General features: G+C 40.0%; 1 protein-coding gene across 3 annotated transcripts in view; it reads right to left on the bottom strand.

Annotated features, from left to right (window-relative positions):
• IL1RAPL2 (interleukin 1 receptor accessory protein like 2) overlaps nucleotides 1-20852 on the bottom strand; it is a 1231199-nt gene that overhangs the window by 491031 nt on the left and 719316 nt on the right. For all 3 annotated transcript variants that reach the window (XM_002831949.3, XM_054544919.1, XM_054544918.2), the window contains exon 5: nucleotides 12134-12287. In XM_002831949.3, coding sequence (XP_002831995.1) covers nucleotides 12134-12287 — 154 coding nt within the window. The remainder of the gene's footprint in view (nucleotides 1-12133; nucleotides 12288-20852) is intronic.

Genomic DNA, 20852 nt, shown 5'->3' with positions numbered 1-20852 from the left:
TGAAGTCTTTTGCCCATGCCTATGTCCTGAAAGGTATTGCCCACGTTTGCTTCTAGGATTTTTACAGTCCTAGGTCTTACGTTTAAGTCTTTGATCCATCTTGAGTTGATTTTTGTATAAGGTGTAAGGAAGGAGACCAGTTTCAGTTTTCTGCATGTGGCTAGGCAGTTTTCCCAACACCATTTATTAAATAGGGAATCTTTTCCCCATTGCTTGTTTGCATCAGGTTTGTCAATGATCAGATGATTGTAGATGTGTGGTGTTATTTCTGAGGCCACCGTTCTGTTCCATTGGTCTATATATCTGTTTTGGCACCAGTACCATACTGTTTTTGTTACTGTAGCCTTGTAGTAGAGTTTGAAGTCAGGTAGCATGATGCCTCCAGCTTTGTTTTTCTTGCCCAGGATTGTCTTGGCTATGCAGGCTCTTTTTTGGTTCCATATGAAGTTTAAATTAGTTTTTTTCCAATTCCTTGAAGAAAGTCCGTGGTAGCTTGATGGGAATAGCATTGAATCTATAAATTACTTTGGGCAGTATGGCCATTTTCATGATATTGATTCTTCCTATCCATGAGTATGGCAAAAGACAAGAAATAACTAAGATCGGCCAGGTGTGGTGGCTCACGCCCGTAATCCCAGCACTTTGGGAGGCCAAGGCGGGAGGATCAGGAGGTCAAGAGATCAAGACCATCCTGGTCAACATGGTGAAACCCCGTCTTTACTAAAAATACAAAAATTAGCTGGGCACGGTGGTGCACGCCTGTAGTCCCAGCTACTTGGGAGGCTAAGGCAGGAGAGTTTTTTGAACCCAGGAGGCAGAGGTTGCAGTGAGCCAAGATCGCGCCACTGCACTCCAGCCTGGTGACACAGCGACACTCCATCTCAAACAAAACAAACAAACAAAAAATAATAAAAAAATTGTTCCAGTCAAACCATATCATAGTAATGTGTGCAGAAGATAATTTTATAAGCATTTACTAGTGGGAGGGGCTCAGGCTTTGGAAAAACAACCACCTGAGGCTTTATTCCACCATTATCATTTAGTTGCTGTAGAACATTGAGAAAAAAATTACTTAAATACCCCAAATTTCAATTTCCACATCTATAAAGCAAGGCTAAAATGACATATCTTACAGGATTCTGAGCTGATCAAATGAAATGATATATATGAAACACAGAGCCTAGCTCCTAGTTCCATAATTTTATGTTGTATCTAAATAGTAAGGCAAACCTTTGTATAGGGAGCAGCAGATCCTGAAGAGCCCTAATGTAATTGGTGCTACAAGATCTACACAAAGAAGATCTCTCATAAATTATTACTATAAATTAGTATCAGGCAATGTGATGAAAACTTTTGCAAAATTATTTAGGGAATTCAGGAGAAAAAATAGGTGATTATAGGATGAGGTTAGTCTGTGATGGCTTCATGAGGAAGTCACAGAAATGTAAAACATGTAGTAGCAAAGAGGAGTGGAAAAAGCATGAGGCAGGCAGGCAAGCAGGAAGGAATAGAACTAGTGACATGTATTGAGCACTGTTGTGTACAGGAGCCATTCAGGTAATTTGTAACAGGGTGCTTTAAGAGTAATGTTTTGAAATAAACATGAATTCAAATCCTAGCTCCATCACTTACTATGGTGTGTGATCATAACAAGTAACTTAGCTTCTCTGACTGTTCATTTCTTCCCTTATAAAATATAGGAAATAATCACCAGCCTTTTGAGGTTGTTAGAAGCTTTGACTGATTATAAAGTATAATCCTTGACCTAATAAATGATAGTTATCTGAGCATCTGCTCTACTCTATTGGATCTAGTTCTTGGCTGGTCTCCCTCTGTACCAAGCTCCTAGTTTTCATTCCTATGGAAGGGTGCCTTGATAGAATAGTCTCAGCTTGCTCAAACCACTGCTTTCAGGTTGGGAGAGAACAAGGTAGCTGAGACTCCCACAAATATACATAATGGACCTAGGAAAATCTGCTCCCATGGATCTCAGGAAACTACATAGCTAGGAGTCACAGTATAACCCCTTCCTAAGAATCCCTTCCCCCGGCACTAACTTGGTGTAAGAGAAGGCAGCCAAGGAGTCAATGGTCACCTTAGGTGATGGACGAGAGCCATTGGAGTAGAACTGGCCTGGATTGCACACGTTTGCCATATACTGCTGTCATGTGCTCTAACTTGTTCACCCCCAGCCATCCAAACTGGTCTCCTGCACAGTTGCTTGCAAAATAAGCCCACAGGAATGAATGCTCTCACAGCCCCTGACTCTACAGAAAAATAAGACTGTCTTTCTTCTTATGGGAAAGTTAATAGTATTTGTTCATCTCCCTAAAGGGCATAGAAACATGACACAAAAACCTTCCTGGGACAAAGACTGGCAATCTCTCCATGGCTGTCATCAATAGGGTTAATAGATAGCCCTGTGTCATAGGTTGGGGCAGAATGAAGGAAATAAGGGAAAGAAAGGAGAGACAAAATAAAAATTCAGAAGGAAAAAAGTCACTCTATGGACTGACATCCAAGGCCCTTTTTTTTCAGTGATCCTCAGTAGGATTTTTTTTCTTCTAGTTCCCCAAGGTCATGAATATTGTTGACCTTGTTTCTAGAAGGAACAAGCAGCCACCTGCAGGGTAGATTGTGACACTCTGGGAAATGCCTCCCACAGGCCCTGCAAAGTCCCCAGAAATTCCCACCATTAGTTATGCCTATGAGTTACAGAATTGAAATATCTACTAAATTGCAAATATGTTAGCTGAGAAGAGAAGCATTTTTGGTCTTTATCAGTCATGAATTTTTTAGCTCATTGAGATATTAGATTAACCCTAGGAGAAAGCAAGGATCTGAGGAGATGAGCTGCAGAGAAAACAGGTCACTGAAACATTTAAAAGAGGCAGATAAGAGACAAAGATGTCATCCAGGGTGGGCTGGGTAGGCTAGGAAAGGCCAGGATCATCCAGAAAGGGAGAATAAAGCCTAGGAGGAAAAGCAAAGAAACTGCTGCAAGCTGGTTTTGGTCATGAGATTTCTGCACTGTGCAAAAGAACAGTCTATTATGAAATGCACAGTCAGTCATGTGAATGTTCCCTTAATGCATCCAAGAACTATTGACTGCTGTGGTTGTTCCTTATTAGGTCACACAAAAGGTACAAATGAGGTACATGTTCATGTGATAATCAGGACACGTACATTCAGATCATGTTAACTGCCTGTTCATAGTGAACATGGAGGAGACAGAACATATGCCAATGATTTGTTCCCTTCAGTGCTTCACATCACACTGCTTCAGGGCAGCTTTAAGGCGGGTGCTTCATCCCCAGGGCTCTTCCTTTATCTGTAACACTGGAGACCAACTTGCTTCATCATCTAAATCACTCACTTTTCTAAGGTGATCCATTTGTCAATACCCCTCCCATAGTATTACATCCATAAATTGTGCCCCCTTCACTCTTGTTGGATCGACTAGTCTACTGGATGGTGTGATTAGGATGGCTTCTGAATGCTGTTCCCAGTTTGTCTTTTAACTGCTCTCCAGGCCACTTCAGGTTTTCTTTCTTTAAATTTTTTTCCACTCACTGCTAGAGATGGAAATAGTGGAACAGAGTCTGAGTCAGTCACACAGTCAGTCTCTTGTTTAAAAGTCCTACTGAACCAAATCTTCAAAGGCAAAAGCCACAAACATGCAGTCCCCATGTTGAATTTAGCATACAGGCTGTTTTATTTGGTCTACAGAGTGCATTACAATTTAGGGATTTCCACACAAACATCCAGACTTCTGGTGTCTCTTATAAACCAGAGGGCCTAGTAATATTGGATTCTCAATCTCACATGGCAGCAATCAGCTAGGGTTGAGTCAGTACAGCTAGTACTCTCCAATTTTTCCTTCAGTTGTTGCTTCACACACCTGGTCCACCTCACACTGTGGACATGACCTGCCTGGCTGCTGGAAGCATTTGAGTATTATTTTTGTTTTGTTTTGTTTGAGTTGGAGTTACTCTCTTGTTGCCCAGGCTGGAGTGCAATGGCACAATCTCAGCTTACCACAACCTCCAACTCCCAGGTTCAAGCAATTCTCCTGCCTCAGCCTCCCAAGTAGCTGGGACTACAGGCATTCACCACCAAGCCCAGCTAATTTTATATTTTTCTTAGTAGAGATGGGGTTTCTCCATGTTGGTCAGGCTGGTCTTGAACTCCCAACCTCAGGTGATCCGCCCATCCCGGTCTCCCAAAGTGGTGGGATTACAGGCGTGAGCCACCGTGCCTGGCCGCATTTGAGTATTGTTAGCAGCTACCTCTGTTGATTTGGTTTCAGACATCAGTAGTAAATGGTTTTCCTTTTAGAATCAGAAGTAGTTATTCCAAAAGACAAAACAATGGATTGGTATATGAACATTTTAAATAAAAGGTTATTTCAGAGATTCTTAGGACTGAGCTCTGGAGTCACCAACTTTGGAATCCTCCTTGAGTTGCATCTCTTCTTCTGGCCTAGTACCCAGGATTAAGGGACAGCAAACAGAGTAACAGTGGGGCAGAGTAGGAAAAGTGTAACTAGGACTTATAAGATGGGGATTCTAGTCCTAGCTGTGCAATTCACCAGCTTATATCCTAGGGTCATTGACTCTCTCAGCCAAAATTAATAACAATAATACTACATTTGCTGACAATTCCATAAAGTTCTTGTAACAGAATGAGATCCCAGAAGTAAAAGTGCTTTGAAATTATAAGGTGCTCTACAAACACAAAGTTGTCGTATTTGTACCCAATCAAAACACTTGCCAATCAAATAAGCACTCAGCCAAAGCAAGCTACAAATAATTTTTGAATACCTACCATATACTCAGCACTTACAGATGTAGATATTAATTAGTCAACAAATCCATTCCCTTAAGGAGCTTACAGGATGGTTGAAAAAATAAACAATGGAAAAAAAATAAGTGATAATAATCATAACCTAAATGCCAAATAAGTATTTTATTTCAACTGTTGATGTTATAGGCATTAGCAGGAGGCCAATAGAGCCAGATACTCACTCAACTATTCACTTAGCTTTCCTAAAGTTTGTTCTGTGGAAACTTAACATCCTCAGATGCTTTGGGGGCTGGCAATATTATGTGTTCATACAAGTTTAGGAAATGTCCTAAAAATATATCCCATCCCCCCACCGCTTTTTTTTTTTTTTTTTTTTTTTTGAGATGGAGTCTCACTCTGTCACCCAGGCTAGAGTGCAGTGGCCTGATCTCAGTTCACTGTAACCTCCACCTCTCAAGTTCAAGTGTTTCTCCTGCCTCTGCCTCCAAAGTAGCTGGGACTACAGGTGCAACACCACCACAGCCAGCTAATTTTTATATTTTTAGTAGAGATGGGGTTTCATCATGTTGGTCAGGCTAGTCTTGAACTCCTGACCTCAAGCAATCCACCCACCTCAGCCTCTCAAAGTTCTAGGATTACTGGTATGAGCCACCGCACCTGGGCCCCATCCCCCTTTTAGAAAATTAGAGTACACATTAGATATTATAGGCACTAAGGTGCCCTGAGATACCCTGCAAAAAAGATGACTGTTTAACTTTGACCTGGCAGATAAACAAATAACTACAGAACCTCTCTTCTCCCTTCCCCACTCTTCTCTCTTCCTCTCCTTTCCTTTTCTCTTCTTTCTCTCTTGGAAATCTCTCTCTTAACATTTCTTAGAATTAGGGTTCCACAAAATACAATTTGAGAAGGACTATTCACACTTCTGTCCCTGTCTGCTTTCAGAACAACATTACAAACTTGGATCCTGAACTTCTTACTGTACATATTAGGCACTGATTTATGTGTTGATTCATCTTTACTAACTGAGCCAACATTGTTTAACTAGACATTCATCCATTGCTTCACTTCTACTAGCTTGAAATCATAGTCATAACTGCAATGAACATCATTGGAATATTCTTTCTCAATATCAATTATCATACTAGTAGGGCCATATGGCATCAAAACACAAAATTCAGTAAGAATTTACCATCTTTCATGCATTCTTAATTTTTCTGGAGCCTCACTTTTCCTTGCTTTTTTCCTGGCACCATACCACATGCAGATTCAATTATGGGCCCTACTCCTAATGATCTTAACTAAAGTGCTAAGAGCTAAGGACTAAGTTCAAAATGCCAAGTGTGCTTTTTTTATGGATATCTAAATTCTAATAGGGAATTATTGAAGACCAAACTGTGAATGTCCAAAAAGAATATTATAGTGGAATGATAGACATCGTGTCCAATATTTTGGTTTATGTTCTCTAGGTATGCAATACACATTTGGTGAGTGAAATCATGCAGTTTTTTGCCTGGTGGTGATTAAAAAGCTACATCTGAGAATTGGAAAGACCTAGGTTTATATCTGTGTTCTGTCATTTCCTGAGTACGTGACTTTGGGTACATCATTTCACCTAAGTTTTAGTTTATTTCTCTATAAATTGGGACAATAATAGTAACCACCATAGGGGCCCAGGCAGAAAATTCCCCTTGGCCCTCTGAAGATTTGCTGAAAAATCAACTCTTTCAGCAAAAGGCAGAATAATTGGAGAAAAGCATATACATTTATCTAACATGTATACACTGTATACACAGGAGCCTTCAGAATGAAGACCCAAAGATACAGAGAAAATTGCCCATTTTTATGCTTAGGTTCAACAAAGAATGGATAGCCATGTAGGCATATGATTTGATAAAAAGACTATGATCTAATGCTAATGAGATGAGTGGGGAAAACCGGCAAGGCCTGTCTGTCTAGATTCTTCTGGGCTTCTCTGAGCACACATTCCTTCCTTCTGGGTGTGGGGCAGGACCTTCTCTGGAATGGGGACCTTATGACCTATAGTTAAACAAGGTAGGTCAAATAATTTCTGTGTGGCCAGTTTTCACACAGAGAAGTGGAGAGAAAGTTAGAGTAATATTTTTAGGTTTTATGGCTGGCTTTGCGGGAAAGGGGTTCTGGTTTCTATGACCTGCTTTGGGGAAGAGGGATTCCAGTTTCTATGGCTAGCCTCGGGGGAGGGTGGGGAGAATGGGACTGAGAGACAGGAGGGCAGGAAAAGGTCAAAGACAAACTTGCTTCTGAGTCCTTCATTTTGAGGTATTGTTTTCTGAGCCCCAACACCACCCTCATATGTTGGTTGTGAGGACTAAATGAGAAAATGAATGAAAACCTCTAAACGCAATGTATGCTGCACAGTGAGCTCTCAATAGATAAAAGCTCTCTGGGAGCCCCTTTTATGATTATTATGGAGTTGCTGGCTTAGATATTACTTCTGTTATACTATCTTTATTCAGTCAAAATCCCCGCTACCATTTATTTCACCAACTCTCCACCATATTGCTATGTTCCACTGTTTTTTTTCTAAACTCACCCTCCCCTGCAAAATCTCAGCATTAACAGTAGAAGGATAAATAAACTAAGAGCCAGGACAAAAAAAAAGCGTGTTTTCCAGGCTGAATGTGAAATTCCTTCCTCTGCATGTAAATAGCTGCCATTTTCCACACCAGAGGAAAGTTTTTCTAACAAGCTATGTAATCTAAATGACACCTGCAACAAGGCACTACAATTAAACTTTGCAAAGTGGAATTAAAAGCACTTGCTAAAGCCATGCGTTTGAACATATTCACCAAAGACTGATCCCAAATCCTACTTGGTAGTGTTACCCCAAGCTTTATATCCAGATTGCTTTGCTACTACTGCTGAATAGTAATCTAGCAGCAAATCTTTGAAGTATTTTCAAGAAATAAATCCTTCTTGCTATCATATTCAAATGCCAATGGGTTAAGAGATTACCCCTAATGTGTGAAAAGTCTCCAATCAGGGACTCTAGAGCTGTCTACAATAATCAGGAGGAAAGGTGTTATTTGCATATTCACCAGGAAACAGGTTAGTGGTTTCTTCTAAGTAGCTAATGCTCATGTCTAAAAAGCTGCATAAAAGCATGTATTTCTGAATGATTTGCCAGGTGAATGGTGAATTGCCTTCCAAATAAAGATAATTAGTTCCGGCTTCCTTCTTATGTCCATTTTGAAGAATCCCTATAAGTAATGTCTGCCTTTGACCTTCTTAAGGCAGACTTTCTCTTCTTATCCCTAGAGACTCTATCCCATTATGTTGCTCACTCTCTCCTACTCCTCTTCTCCTTTTTCCATTATCACCTGTACTACAATTCTCACCTTCTTATAACCAACTCTCCTATCTTACTTTTACACTTCAATTAGCCCTCCGCACAAATTCAACATGAGAATAAGAAAAAAACTTTAAAATAGCATATAGTCACCTAAAATATGCTGTGGGAAATAAAACTGTCGCTGTAGGCATCATTAGCAAATGACCTAAACATGCTACTGTTCACGTCTATTTGTTGTTAAACCCTTCCCTATGCATCTGCAGCCTTCGAAGGAATAAAAAGAAATTTCCACAATAATATCACAAAAGTCTGCTACGATTTATATAATAAAAGTGTTCCAGAAAAGTTGCATTTAAATCAAATCCTGTTTTAATGCAGAAAGAAAGCTAACTATTTAAAGAAACACTATGGCATATATGGAGAAATAATTTCATTAAAGCTAATGATAACCTTCTAATTTATCAGATTTGAATATCTGGATCTTTTTATACTTGACCTTCTTAAAGCAAATAGCACCTATGTACCTTTAAGAAACAGTTGTTTTACTAAAGTTATATTTCTCAGAATCATAAATTTAAAAAGAATAGTCAGAAAATAAGCTTTAGAAATTTGACAATCTTTCAAAATTTGCATAAGGGAAATACACCATTTAAAGAACCTCTATTTACATAATTTTGTAATTAACCAACTCTATTCATGTCATATTGAAATTCTTATCCCATGCTAAACCCAAAACAAGTATGAGTGGTTACTCTTTAAATAATCCTAGCCTTATATTTTGAATTATGAGAAGACAATCTGCTTGTTAATTTTTTTCATATTATTGAGCATACAAAGCATGGTATAAGTTATATAATGTTCCAAAAAAGAATAAACCTTCACAGAGCAACCTCTTGAACTTCCATACCAAGTAGCCATTTTGTTTCTACATCAAGCAAAACATTTGAACTGTGTGAATAAATACACAAATATGATACTTTCTTATATGAATGACGACCACTGACCCAAGGATAATCATAAACAAATTTTGAATTATCTTTTCCAGCTCCTAGCTTGTTGCCTGGCATGTAACATGTACTCAGTAAATATTTAAGTGGTAAGTGAATAAATGACTGCTTTCCCTAGTTGAAGTCGCTTTTACCCACACACTACCTTGACACATTTTCCTTGGTTACCATGATCTCTATTTCCATGGCAGTTCTTAGAAATTTAAAGGAAACAAATTGGGGCCTCTAAAAATCAGTGTGTGTGTGTGCGTGTGTGAACTAACATACTCACAAAATAATCAAATCTATGACTTTGACTTGTTAGCACCATTCTCTAGTGTCTCTCAAAAACATGATCCTTGGAAAGCATAAAACAGAATCACCTGGACAAAAAGGTAAATTCCTAGTCTTACTGATATACTAAATTAGAATCTAAGGGAGAAACCTGAGGATCTGTATTTAGAGATCTTCATCTTCATCCTATCTGGGTCCCTTCACATGATCCTGATGCACATTAAATTTTGAGATCCTCCGCAAGGTATTCAAATGAAATTTTAGATCTGTAGTTAAAACAAGTAAACTAACATCTTATAAAATACACAAAATAATTAGCTCTAGCTCTCTTTTCCAGAATCTAAAATGAAATGAAAGAAGCAAATGCGTTGTCAACAGAACCCATTTGATGTGAGTGAAAAGGAGGTTTGGTGTTTACTTTATTGTGGTTCAACTTGAAACTCAAGCCAAATACTATAATGTTACAAGATTCAGCAAATGATCCAAAATGGAAGTGCTCTGCAAGCCTCTCATAAGGATTAGTGACTGTGGCCAAAGTGATGATGCTGTGACGCTTTGTGCATGGTCAGGTCACTTATTAATAATGTACAACTGCCCAAGATTGAATTTTCTGCCATGAATGAGGCAGGGAAGTCTAGTTCATGTTGAAGAAATCAGAAACTAATCAAAAGCAGATCTTTGCTATTTGGAATTGGCCCAATATAGTAGTTATTTTGAAAGCTCATGGGGAAAAGAACATGCAATTCTAATCAAAAGAATTATTTAAACTTTCATAGAAGGCACTCTACAAAATCAAACTAAGAAGTAAAACTATCATTTATTAGTATAGAGAGTGAAGTAATATATATGTATATTATATATTAGTTTATTAAAAATATATATTTTGTGTTCCCTGTGCTAACATTTAGAATTTTGAAAAAGACAAAAACAATGAATCTCAAGGATCCAAAACCTAATTAAATATATGGGTTATAGCAATGAACTTAACTCAGCAAGTATTAATTAGTTGACTGATTTTAACACTATCTCAAAAAGGTCATCCAGACCTTTTTGAACCTTTTTAAACAAAAATAGAAGAAAAAATGTATTGCTAACATTAGCAAGAGTATGTTATAAATTAACCAACTGGCTGATGTTGGCATTAGATGGTTAAACAAGTAATGCCCAAGTGCATTAATCCTAAGTCAATTAATGCAATCAGTATTGCAATTGTCTAGGTAATTTCAAAGTTTATCATGGCTTGGATATTATCCACAATAGAAATATGTATGTGTATACATACAAACATACACATACTTTTTAAATTATTTATATTTAAGGTATACAACAAGATGTTTTTGTTATACATATACATAGCAAACTGATTACTATAGTCAAACAAATTAGCATATCAATCTCCTCATATGTATTTTTGTGGTAAGAGCACCTAAAATCTACTCTCTTAGCAAATTTTCAACATGCAATATTATATTTATTTTTTATTTTTGAGACAGAGTCTTGCTCTGTTGCCCAGGCTGGAGTGACGTGGCGTGATTTCAGCTCACTGCAAACTCTGCCTCCTGTGTCAAGCAACTCTCCTGTCTCAGCCTCCCTAGTAGCTGGGATTACCGGCACATGCCACCACGCCTGGCTAATTTTTTTTTTTTTTTTTTAGTAGAGACAGGGTTTCCCCATGTTGGTCAGGCTGGTCTCAAACTCCTGACCTCAAGTGATCCACCTGCCTTGGCCTCCCAAAGTGCTGGGATTGATTACAGGCATGAACCACTATGCTGGCCTCAGCATACAATATTATTAACTACATGCCGTACATTAAATCACTAGACTTATTCATCCTATATAACTGCAACTTTGTATGCACCTTTTGACCTACACTCCTTATTCCCCACTCTCTGTTCCGTATCCATTTTTCTACTCTCTTCTGCAACACATTCAACTTTTTTTTAGGTTCCACATATGAGATTATAATACACATGACAGATATAATAATAGGAAAATTAGTCAAGATTTGTTCGTGAGCAATAGTAAGTAGATTTTTTTGTCATACAGTTTCTTAGGTTCCATCACATTCATTGTAAGGCATATCTTTTTGGTATTAGATTCTGTCTTATGTCTTTGAAAATTACTTCCTAAAACTCCCTAACAAGTAAGAATATTCTGAGTTTATCCTTCCACTAGTTTACATTTTGTTTGTACTTCAGATTTAAAACATACATGCATGTTCTTCATTTGGAGTTGCTCTAAGAATCACTAGAAGCTCACAATAACATCACTCACTTATGGAGAATTTTGTATTAATGATATTTTAGATGCAGCCTAAGAAGATTTCATTCCAAAAATCTAACAGACTCTCATTCTAAAATCAGCCTTCACCTACAAGGAGATTCCACAAATGGGTTAAGTCAACATTCTAGAGTGGCTCCACTATATATTTTCTGAGATGTTTAGTAATAATGATACCTTGAAGAGTTCAGAACCTTTCATAAAGACAGAGAACAGATATGCAGCAACTAGGCCCTTGTTCTCTAAACTCTTTTTTCATATTCCATATATTGCTTTTACTCAGTACTACTTATTAATAGCAAGTTTCTCAACTATTTGATTTGCAGGCAATTCTAAATTCACAGAAAGTTGACTCTTTGAACAAAACTCTTGCTTCCCAAACCAAATTATACTAAAATCTCATTTGCCATAATTTTGTAGAACCGACTCCTACCTGTAACTTTCAATTCAGTTGTTCGTCTTACAAGTTTTCCTTCATATTTAAGTTCACATGTGTAATTTCCTCCATCTTCTTCTTGAACCTCTTGGATCAGAAGAGCATTTCCTTTCTGTATTATTATGCTTCTCCACATTTTTGGCTTGCATTCCTGCAGATAAAATATTTGCAAGTAAGCAAAAAATAGAAGTTCACAGACTACATCTCAGTACCAGCAAGTTAGTACTTTTACTTTTTTGTATTCTTCTCTTTTGTTTTCAAAATATGTAACTAAGGAGTTAAGTCAATGACCAAGAAAAATCACAAATGTGTCCTATTGTATCCAATTCTAATATCACAACTATTGCACTACAAACCACTTTAAAGGCCTGACCCCAAGAGCAAGAAGTCTTTAGAGGCATTCTGAAAAAAATAAATAGAATAGCATAGAGGCTCCCCAAATACAAGAGAGGTATAGCAGAACCTTAACAGTCACTAAATATTATTATAATGTCCTGGTTCTTTCTATTTGACAAGGATATTTCCTAAGAGTCCTAAGAGGACATGGTTCACTTAGCCACTTAGTATACTCCAGGGGAGTCTTAGGCATTATTAAACATTCATAATAGGATTTTATATTGGCAATGAAGTTTACAATTGTTTCATTAATTATTCCTTATTATAAAAACTAATACTAGTACTTCAGAATCTCCCTTCTTGTAATCAAGAAATCCATGTGTGGGTAGAGAGGGAAGGAATATAAAAAATTAAGGACTTGTCTAGAAACATAGCCAGGTAAAATGAGGACACGCTTTGTTATAGTAACAGCCTGGAGAAATCATCCACTTACTTTCTGAGTTCAGTGATGTATAACCACAGAACAAGATTTGGGTTTTGAAGCCAATTATCTTACTCTCCTGATAGGAATGTGAGGGAATCTTGCTACCAAGATTGGACTTCCCTAGAAAGGAATGTTTAATACTTTTCCAGAAAGTGACAAGGATATAACAACAGCCAAGTATGTAAGAATATTCAGGCAAGTATCTTTGTCTTTCAGGAATTTTTTTTCAGACTACTTATTAGATATTGTCCCATTCTGGCTATCATTTGCCTCAAATGTTCTACCAAAGTGGTAGCCAAATGCTGTACAAACATCAGTCATGGTGTAGGGGATAGCTGTTAGGGAGTGCTGAATATTCAAGGCAAAAAATATTTTATCGCCAGGCAAGGTGGCTCACGCCTGTAATCCCAGCACTTTGGGAGGCTGAGGCAGGCGGACCACTTGAGGTCAGGAGTTTGAGACCAGCCTGGCCAACATGATAAAAACCCTGTCTCTACTAAAAATACAAAAATTAGCTGGGCGTGGTGTCACGTGCCTGTAATCCTAGCTACTTGAGAGGCTGAGGCAGGAGAATCTCTTGAATCCAGGAGGCAGAGTTTGCAGTGAGCCGAGATCACGCCACTGCACTCTATTCTGGGTGACAAGAATGAGACTCTGTCTCAAAAAAAAAAAAAAAAAAAGTATTTTATCATGTAAATTCTGTTTGTCAGTTAAGGCAATAAATAAATTGATTTTGAGGTAGATGATGTGAACAATAGTTGAGAGCACTTTTTACTTTCCCCACTATGGTGTATACAACATCTGCATCTACCACTCCTCACCCCTGCCTCCATACGCATATCTTAAACATTCATGTAAAGTTAGAATCTGTGCTGACCCTCAATCCCCAGCTGTGAGTGCTTGTGTATTTGTGTTCATGTGTATGTGTGTGTATGTGTGTGTGTGTGTAAGTGATCTGAGACAGCGAGTACCCATTTTTTTCATAACAACATTTTTTTTCTTTCATGTTAGCAAGAATTTTGACAACAAAACACACAAACTGGTGCTTAAATTCACAGGTATACTATTTAAGAGATATGCTTGCTTTACTTTCAATACAATTACCTACACACATTGTCAGAGAGTAAATAAAAGTAATACTATTGAGGGCATGTAGATATAAGGCTGCTTCACTCCCTAGGGTCTTCCTGAAGAACAGTTAAGGGCCTGTCTGAAATTATATTACATACCATGTCTGGCAAGGTTTATCACTTATATGAGATTTGCTTCTGAGTTAAACCTTGGGATATAAGGTTTCTGGGAAAATGAAGAAGAAAGTCTGAACACAGAGAAAAAGAAACAGCCCAGCTGCCACTGCCGTCATACAATAATAATCCACAATTATTTTCGCATTGTTTCCAACTCTGATAGCCTCAGATTTCTAAAGAATCATTCTGAAGGTCATTAAACAAAAATATGGTCCCTCTGGGCATTTTGAGAGGAAAGGAAAATGAAAACTGAGCTGCTGCGCTTTCACACAACAGTGGTGGGTGTGGGCAAATAAGCCCACACACTCATTCAAAGACAAATGGTGTCATTTTCTAATGTCATTTTGGGGAAAGTCCATACGCAATTAATTCTAACAATTTTCATTTTCTCCGCTCACTGTTTTGCTTTTTTTCCCCAGGAAGTAAAAACTAAAGAGTGTATAGGAATTAGAAAATAACTCCTGATGAAGAACAGCCTGGAATCTTTATATGTTCTTTGGGAATGATCAAGATAGTCCTATGTGTTTTCCAAGCTGCCATCTAGCCTTATAAAAGGTTCTTTGTATCCAATAGAGGACTTTTATTTTTTTTTAACTGTGGCATAAGAAAATGTTGTCTTCAGGTCACCAACATCCCTCTAGAGACAATGTAGTATAGAAGAAAAGGCAAACTGGCTTTAGGGTAAGACATCTCTAGGTTAAAATGTGGGGCTCCCCCAAGTTCTGTCATCTTCAGCAAATTTGCTTATGGGAATAATATTCACTACCATGTGAACAGCCAGAATCCAGAGGCTTGCAGGTTTATTCATTACATTCTTGTTGGGCAGCACCATAAGGAGTGGTCATACAACACAGACAATTTCTAAAGGTTCCCATCCTGCCTCCACTAATACGCCTTTTGCAAAGTTACTTTGTTGGCTATTCTACCTCAGTCTGGATGCCTATATAGACTCTCAGAAGTCTTCCAGGCTCTTGGTTCCATTATCGGCACTCTTTCTCCCAGTAAGCTGCTGGCTGCTAGGCTTACTGCTGTCATTGCTTCTCTCCTGCTCACTAACTTCCTAATGAACAGACAGTATTGCCATATGTATTAGTCTGTTCTCATGCTGCTATGAAGAAATACCCAAGACTGGGTAATTAATAAAGAAAAGAGGCTTAATTGACTCACAGTTCTGCATGGCTGGGGATGCTTCAGGAAACTTACAATATGGAGGAAGGCACCTCTTCACAGGGTGGCAGGAGAGAGAATGAGTGCCCAGCAAAAGGAGAAGCCCCTTATAAAACCATCAGATCTCGTGAGAACTCACTCACTATCATGAGAACAGGATGGGGGAAACCACCCCCATGATTCAATTATCTCCACCTGGTTGGTCCCTCCCATGAGACATGGGGATTATGGGAACTACAATTCAAGATGAGATTTGAGTACAGACACAGCCAAAGAATATCACCATACCCCACTGCTCCAGATGTGTTTAATTCTAGCAACATACTAGGCAAAGAATTTGAAGTGCATAGGTCAAGTCTCAAGATGGTTGTCTGAGGCCAGGACAAACCACCAAAGGCTCAAATTTGAGCAGTTCCCTAATACTGAACTCACTGTGTAATCCCCCTACTATTTATTGTCCCTGGGACTATTAAACCTCATCAACTTGAAAATTTTGCTGAGAGCCTGTCTTGCTAGAGTTGCTTAAGTTCAACAATCAGATCCGTTTTGTGGCCTGGCTATCCCCTCATAGAGTAGTCTGTTGTAGGACATCCTTATCCAGTCAACATAATGTCAACACTTAAAGCCCAGCTTTTTTCCCCTCCCTCCCTACCTTCCTAGGTGGCAAATGTCCTGTGCCAGTAGTTACTGGGTTGAAAGCCCAGAATGCACAACTGAGATATCTGTTTACTAAGAACCCCAAAGTAACCTGTTGCCAGCCAAATTTGGATCTTGGAGTTTCCAACCTGAAATATTTACCACTGTACTCATAGTCTATTTCTGAGATATCATCATCATACCTACAGGTGTTTTTTAAATCCATTTGATTTGGTGGTTGTGGTTACTTTAGTGCCATTCAGAGCACATGACTCATTCTTCACGGCAAGAACATCAGGAAGATTGATTTCAATATTTCTTCTGATTCTGAGGTTTAACCACAAAGCAGCTATGTGACCATAAACTAATCATGTAACCTCTAGTCCTCAAACACCTTTGTTTGAATACCCAACATCCACCCCTTAGGCAAACTTTTCTCCTTTCCCCTGGAGACTGTACTCTCCCACAGGGCATCTAAACATCTGTTTAAAATTATTTAGGGGGCCAGGCGCAGTGGCTCATGCCTGTAATCCTAGCACTTTGGGAGGCCGAGGCGGGTGGATCATGTGAGGTCAGGAGTTTGAGACCAGCCTGATCAACATAGAGAAACCCCGTCTCTACTAAAAATACAAAATTAGCTGGGCGTGGTGGTGCATACCTGTAAACCCAGCTACTTGGGAGACTGAGGCAGGAGAATCACTTGAACCCAGGAGGCAGAGGTTGCAGTGAGCCAAGATTGCACCATTGCACTCCAGCCTGGGCAACAAGAGTGAAACTCCATCTCAAAAGAAAAAAAAAAAAATCTTTAGGGAAACTGAACTGTCTGCAGTTTAAAGATGGAAGAGACAATTAGGAGTACGATTGCAAATTAGGTATGAACCTTGTCCTTTTCAGCCTATCTCTACTCCAAAGGCCTAGGATAACCAACTACAAGGAGCCCTTCCCTTCCAAGCTCTATTTCTTCAACTTTCTATCTTCACAGTATTAATGTTGATATTGGTAGCCCACAGTGGTTAAGAATATAAGTTCCGGACTAAACACTTGGATTAGAATTCCAAGTAGTATGTTTTTGAGCATGCTACTAAATCAATCTAAGCTTCAGTTGCTTCACCTATTTAAAAAAAACAGGTGGTGATAATATTTACCAATTGGGGTGATTATAAAGATTAACTGAGGTGATATATGTAAATGCCCTGTAATATAGGGCATCACATGCTAAAACTACTCAATAAATATTAACTATTAGTCTATTATTTTTATTACTTTTAGTACTTTGCTTTCAGGTTATACATGTGTTATGATATATTAATGATCATCAGGAGTTAATGTGACTCAATTTTCTATAGCAGTCTAGAGACAATACTTTAACCTAAAGTTATCATTCTAAGGCTGAGATTAACTTCTGGTTTCCAGTCTGACATGTAAAGGGCTTAGAAGTCATTACCACTATCCTCACAACAAGAAAAAAGCCAGACAAACTGAACATCAATAACCATTTTCAGATCCATCAGATAACTGAGGTCACAAAGAAAACTACTACCCCAAAAACTGGAGAGACAGGAGAACATAGAGAAGCACAGCTCACTAGGAGCAGAAGCAGCTGCACGAACCAGCAACTGGTATGAACTCTTTACCCTTTTCTAGCTTTTGACATGGAGAAGGAAACTATCCAAGGCTCCTTTTAGCCTTTGAAGTGGAGGAGGAAAAAAAGCCAGCTCTAGCCCTTCTAGCCTTCCTGTCTCAAGTAGTGGGTGGGAGAGAAGCTGAGAAGCACTTGTGGTCACAGTTCAGAGACAAGGTTCACTAAAAAGCTGAGACCTAGTCATAATATTATATAGCACTTACTCTCACCCTGTATCTTACCAACACATCAGTTAGGACTCCTGTCTAATAATAGGGCGTCACAGTTTAAAGAACTGCACAATTCACATCTTATTTAAGAAGTCTCTAGGGAAACCCAAAGACAATAGAAGAGTGAAAAACAAGGACACCAGAAAGAACTGTAGCCTCTAACACCAACAATTATAGAAAACAGTAAAAACAGCCTTACTCTTAGCCAGAAAAATGTAAAAACCTCACACTAAAGGCCTATTTATCTCAGTTCCTTTTTACCCAGTCAGTACATCATGGCTGGGTTTCAACGAAAAATTACAAGGTATACCAAGTCAAAAAACAAAACAAACAAACAAACAAAAAAACAGCTTGAAGAGAGAGCAAGCATCAGAAATAGACTAAGATATGAAGTGGCCAGGATGGCTGACTAGAAGCAGCTAGCATGTGTGGCCCATAGAGGAAAAAAAGGGGCGAGTAAATACAATACCTTCAACTGAAGCATCCAGGTACTCACATTGGGACTAATCAAGAAAACAACTTTTCCTGTGGAGAATGAAGAAAAGCAAGACAGGACGACGGCCCACCTGGAAGCAACATGGAGCCAGGAGAACCTCCCCTGTGCAGAGAAGTGGTGAGTGAATGTGTGACCACAGGAAACCACGCTTCTCCCACGGATCTTTGCAACCCTCAGATCAGCAGATCTCCATATGAACCCACTCTACCAGGGCCTTCAGTCTAACAGACAGAGCTACGTGGAGCCTTGGCAGAGCAGCCACTCAAGCATGTGAGGAAACCCTGGAGTCTTATATACTTGGGCTTTCCAGAAAGGGTAGCTGCAGCTCTGGCAAAGTGGAAGGTTAGACCTCCAAACATACCCCTAGGAAAGAGGCTGAACCCAGGGGGCTGAGCAGCAATAGCCTGCAGGCTCCATGTCCACAGCACCTAACAGAACAAGACTTGGAATTCCAGCTAGCCACCGGTAGGGGCATCGCACCTCCCTAAAAAGGAGCTCCCAGGGCCGGGCGCAGGGGGAATCTTTGCTGTTTGGGTGACTTAGCCATTCCAGCCTGCAGGCTTTGGAGAGTCTAAGCTGACCAGTGGTGGAAGGGATCTCCCAGCACAGCACAGCTGCTCTACCAAAACGTGGCCAGACTGCTTCTTTAAGTGGATCCCCGATCCTACTCCTCCTCACTGGACGGGACCTGCCAGACTGGGCCTGCAGCCACCCCTGCTGGTATTTTCCAACCAACAGAGATTTGTAACCTTCCCAGGATGGAGATCCAAGAGGGAGGGGTGGGCCACCATCGTTGCTGTTTGGGTGACCTAGCCATTTCAACCTTCAGGCTTTGGAGAGTCCAAGCTGACCAGGCAGAAGGGATTCCCCAGCAAAAAACAGCTGCTCTACCAAAATGTGGCGAGACTGCTTCTTTAAGTGAGTCCCCAATCCCTTTCCTACTCACTGGGCGGGACCTCCCAAACTGGGCCTCCAGCCACCCCTGTCGGTGTTCTCTGGCTAACAGAGATTTTTAACCTCCCTGAGATGAAGCTCTCAGAAGGAGGGGTGGGCCATCATCCTTGCTGTTTGGGAAACTTAGCTGTTCCAACTTTGGGGCTTTGGAGTGTCCAAGGCAACCAGGGGCTAGAGCAGACCCCCAGCACAGCAGAGCTGCTCTACCAAATGTGGCCAGGCTGCTTTTTTAAGCAGGTCCCCAATCACATTCCTCCTCACTGAGTGGGACCTTCCAACCAGGGTCTCCACCCACCTCCTTCAGGTGACTTTGGGCTAGCAACAGGTCCATACCTCCCTGGGATAAAGCTCCCAGAGGGAGAGGCAGGCTGCCATCTTTGCTGTTTTGTAGCCTCCACTAGTGATACCTCCAGGTACTAGAAAATCCAAGGTGACTACTGACTAAAGCAGGCCTCCAGCATACTACAGCAGCTCTATGGAAAATTGACCAGACTGTTATGTGGGTGCCTATTCCCATATCTCCTTACTGGGCAGGTCCTCCAGGCAACTTGGCAACTTCCTGGACAGAGTCTCCAAGGACAACTGAAAACCTCTGTGCTACTACCTCTGTAGTGGAATGGCCCTTGCTACCCTCAGACTACGGAGGAAATATCCTAAGTACTTTAACCACACCACCAGCAAGCTGCAGTTGACCCAAGGAGAGGAGGCCAGTCCATCTCCCACAGGTCCCACACATCCCCTACAACTTGTCACCAGACATGGAAGTCCTGGCTTGGACCCACAGCACAGGCCCTTCATCCTGGGCTGACTGCACTAAGCCATTGCTGACCTGCACCTCTCTGGAGTGGAACTCCCAGGAGACAAGCAAATGATCCTTGGCCACAACCACTGCTAAGGTCCCTTCCTCTGCTGCTTCCAAGTTGGGGAAAATCATAAAACACTGAGATCACCCCAGAGCTACTACGAGAAGCCCAGTAGTGCCAAGTTGCAACCTACAGCCAGCACTCAAAGGAGAGAGGAAGCCACACTTTAAGAGCATTGAGAGGGAACAGGGCTCCAAATGTGAGGAAACATAGGAAAGCCACACAACTGAGCAAGAGTGTACCAACTGACCAATGAGCCTATGTGCCACCTGCTGGATCACACCCCAAATCTTCAACATTAAAAATACTTCATTAACATACCCCCCTCTGAAACCAGAGACAGGAAGTAAGCTTCAAACAAAGACCCCGCACAAAGCCTCAGCCCAATGAAAACATCCAGAAACATCTATTGACTGTACTCAATCTACACTGCAGTTAAAGGAACATCCACAGGCAGAGATGAGAAAGAACCAACGCAAGAACTCTAGTAACTCAAATGGCCAGAGTGTTGTATGTCCTACAAACAAATGCATGAGTTCTCCCATAAGAGTTCTTAACCAGGCTGAACTGGCAGGAATGACAGAAATAGAATTCAGAATATGGATAGGAACAAAGATCACTGAGATTGAGGAGGATGAAAAAACCAAATCCAAGGGAAAAAAATCACAATAAAATGATACAG

The sequence above is a fragment of the Pongo abelii genome, chromosome X, assembly GCF_028885655.2.
Source record: "Pongo abelii isolate AG06213 chromosome X, NHGRI_mPonAbe1-v2.0_pri, whole genome shotgun sequence".
Taxonomy (NCBI): Eukaryota; Metazoa; Chordata; class Mammalia; order Primates; family Hominidae; genus Pongo; species Pongo abelii.
Note: the sequence above shows the minus strand (reverse complement) of the source record. Positions and strands in the feature narration are given on the sequence as shown.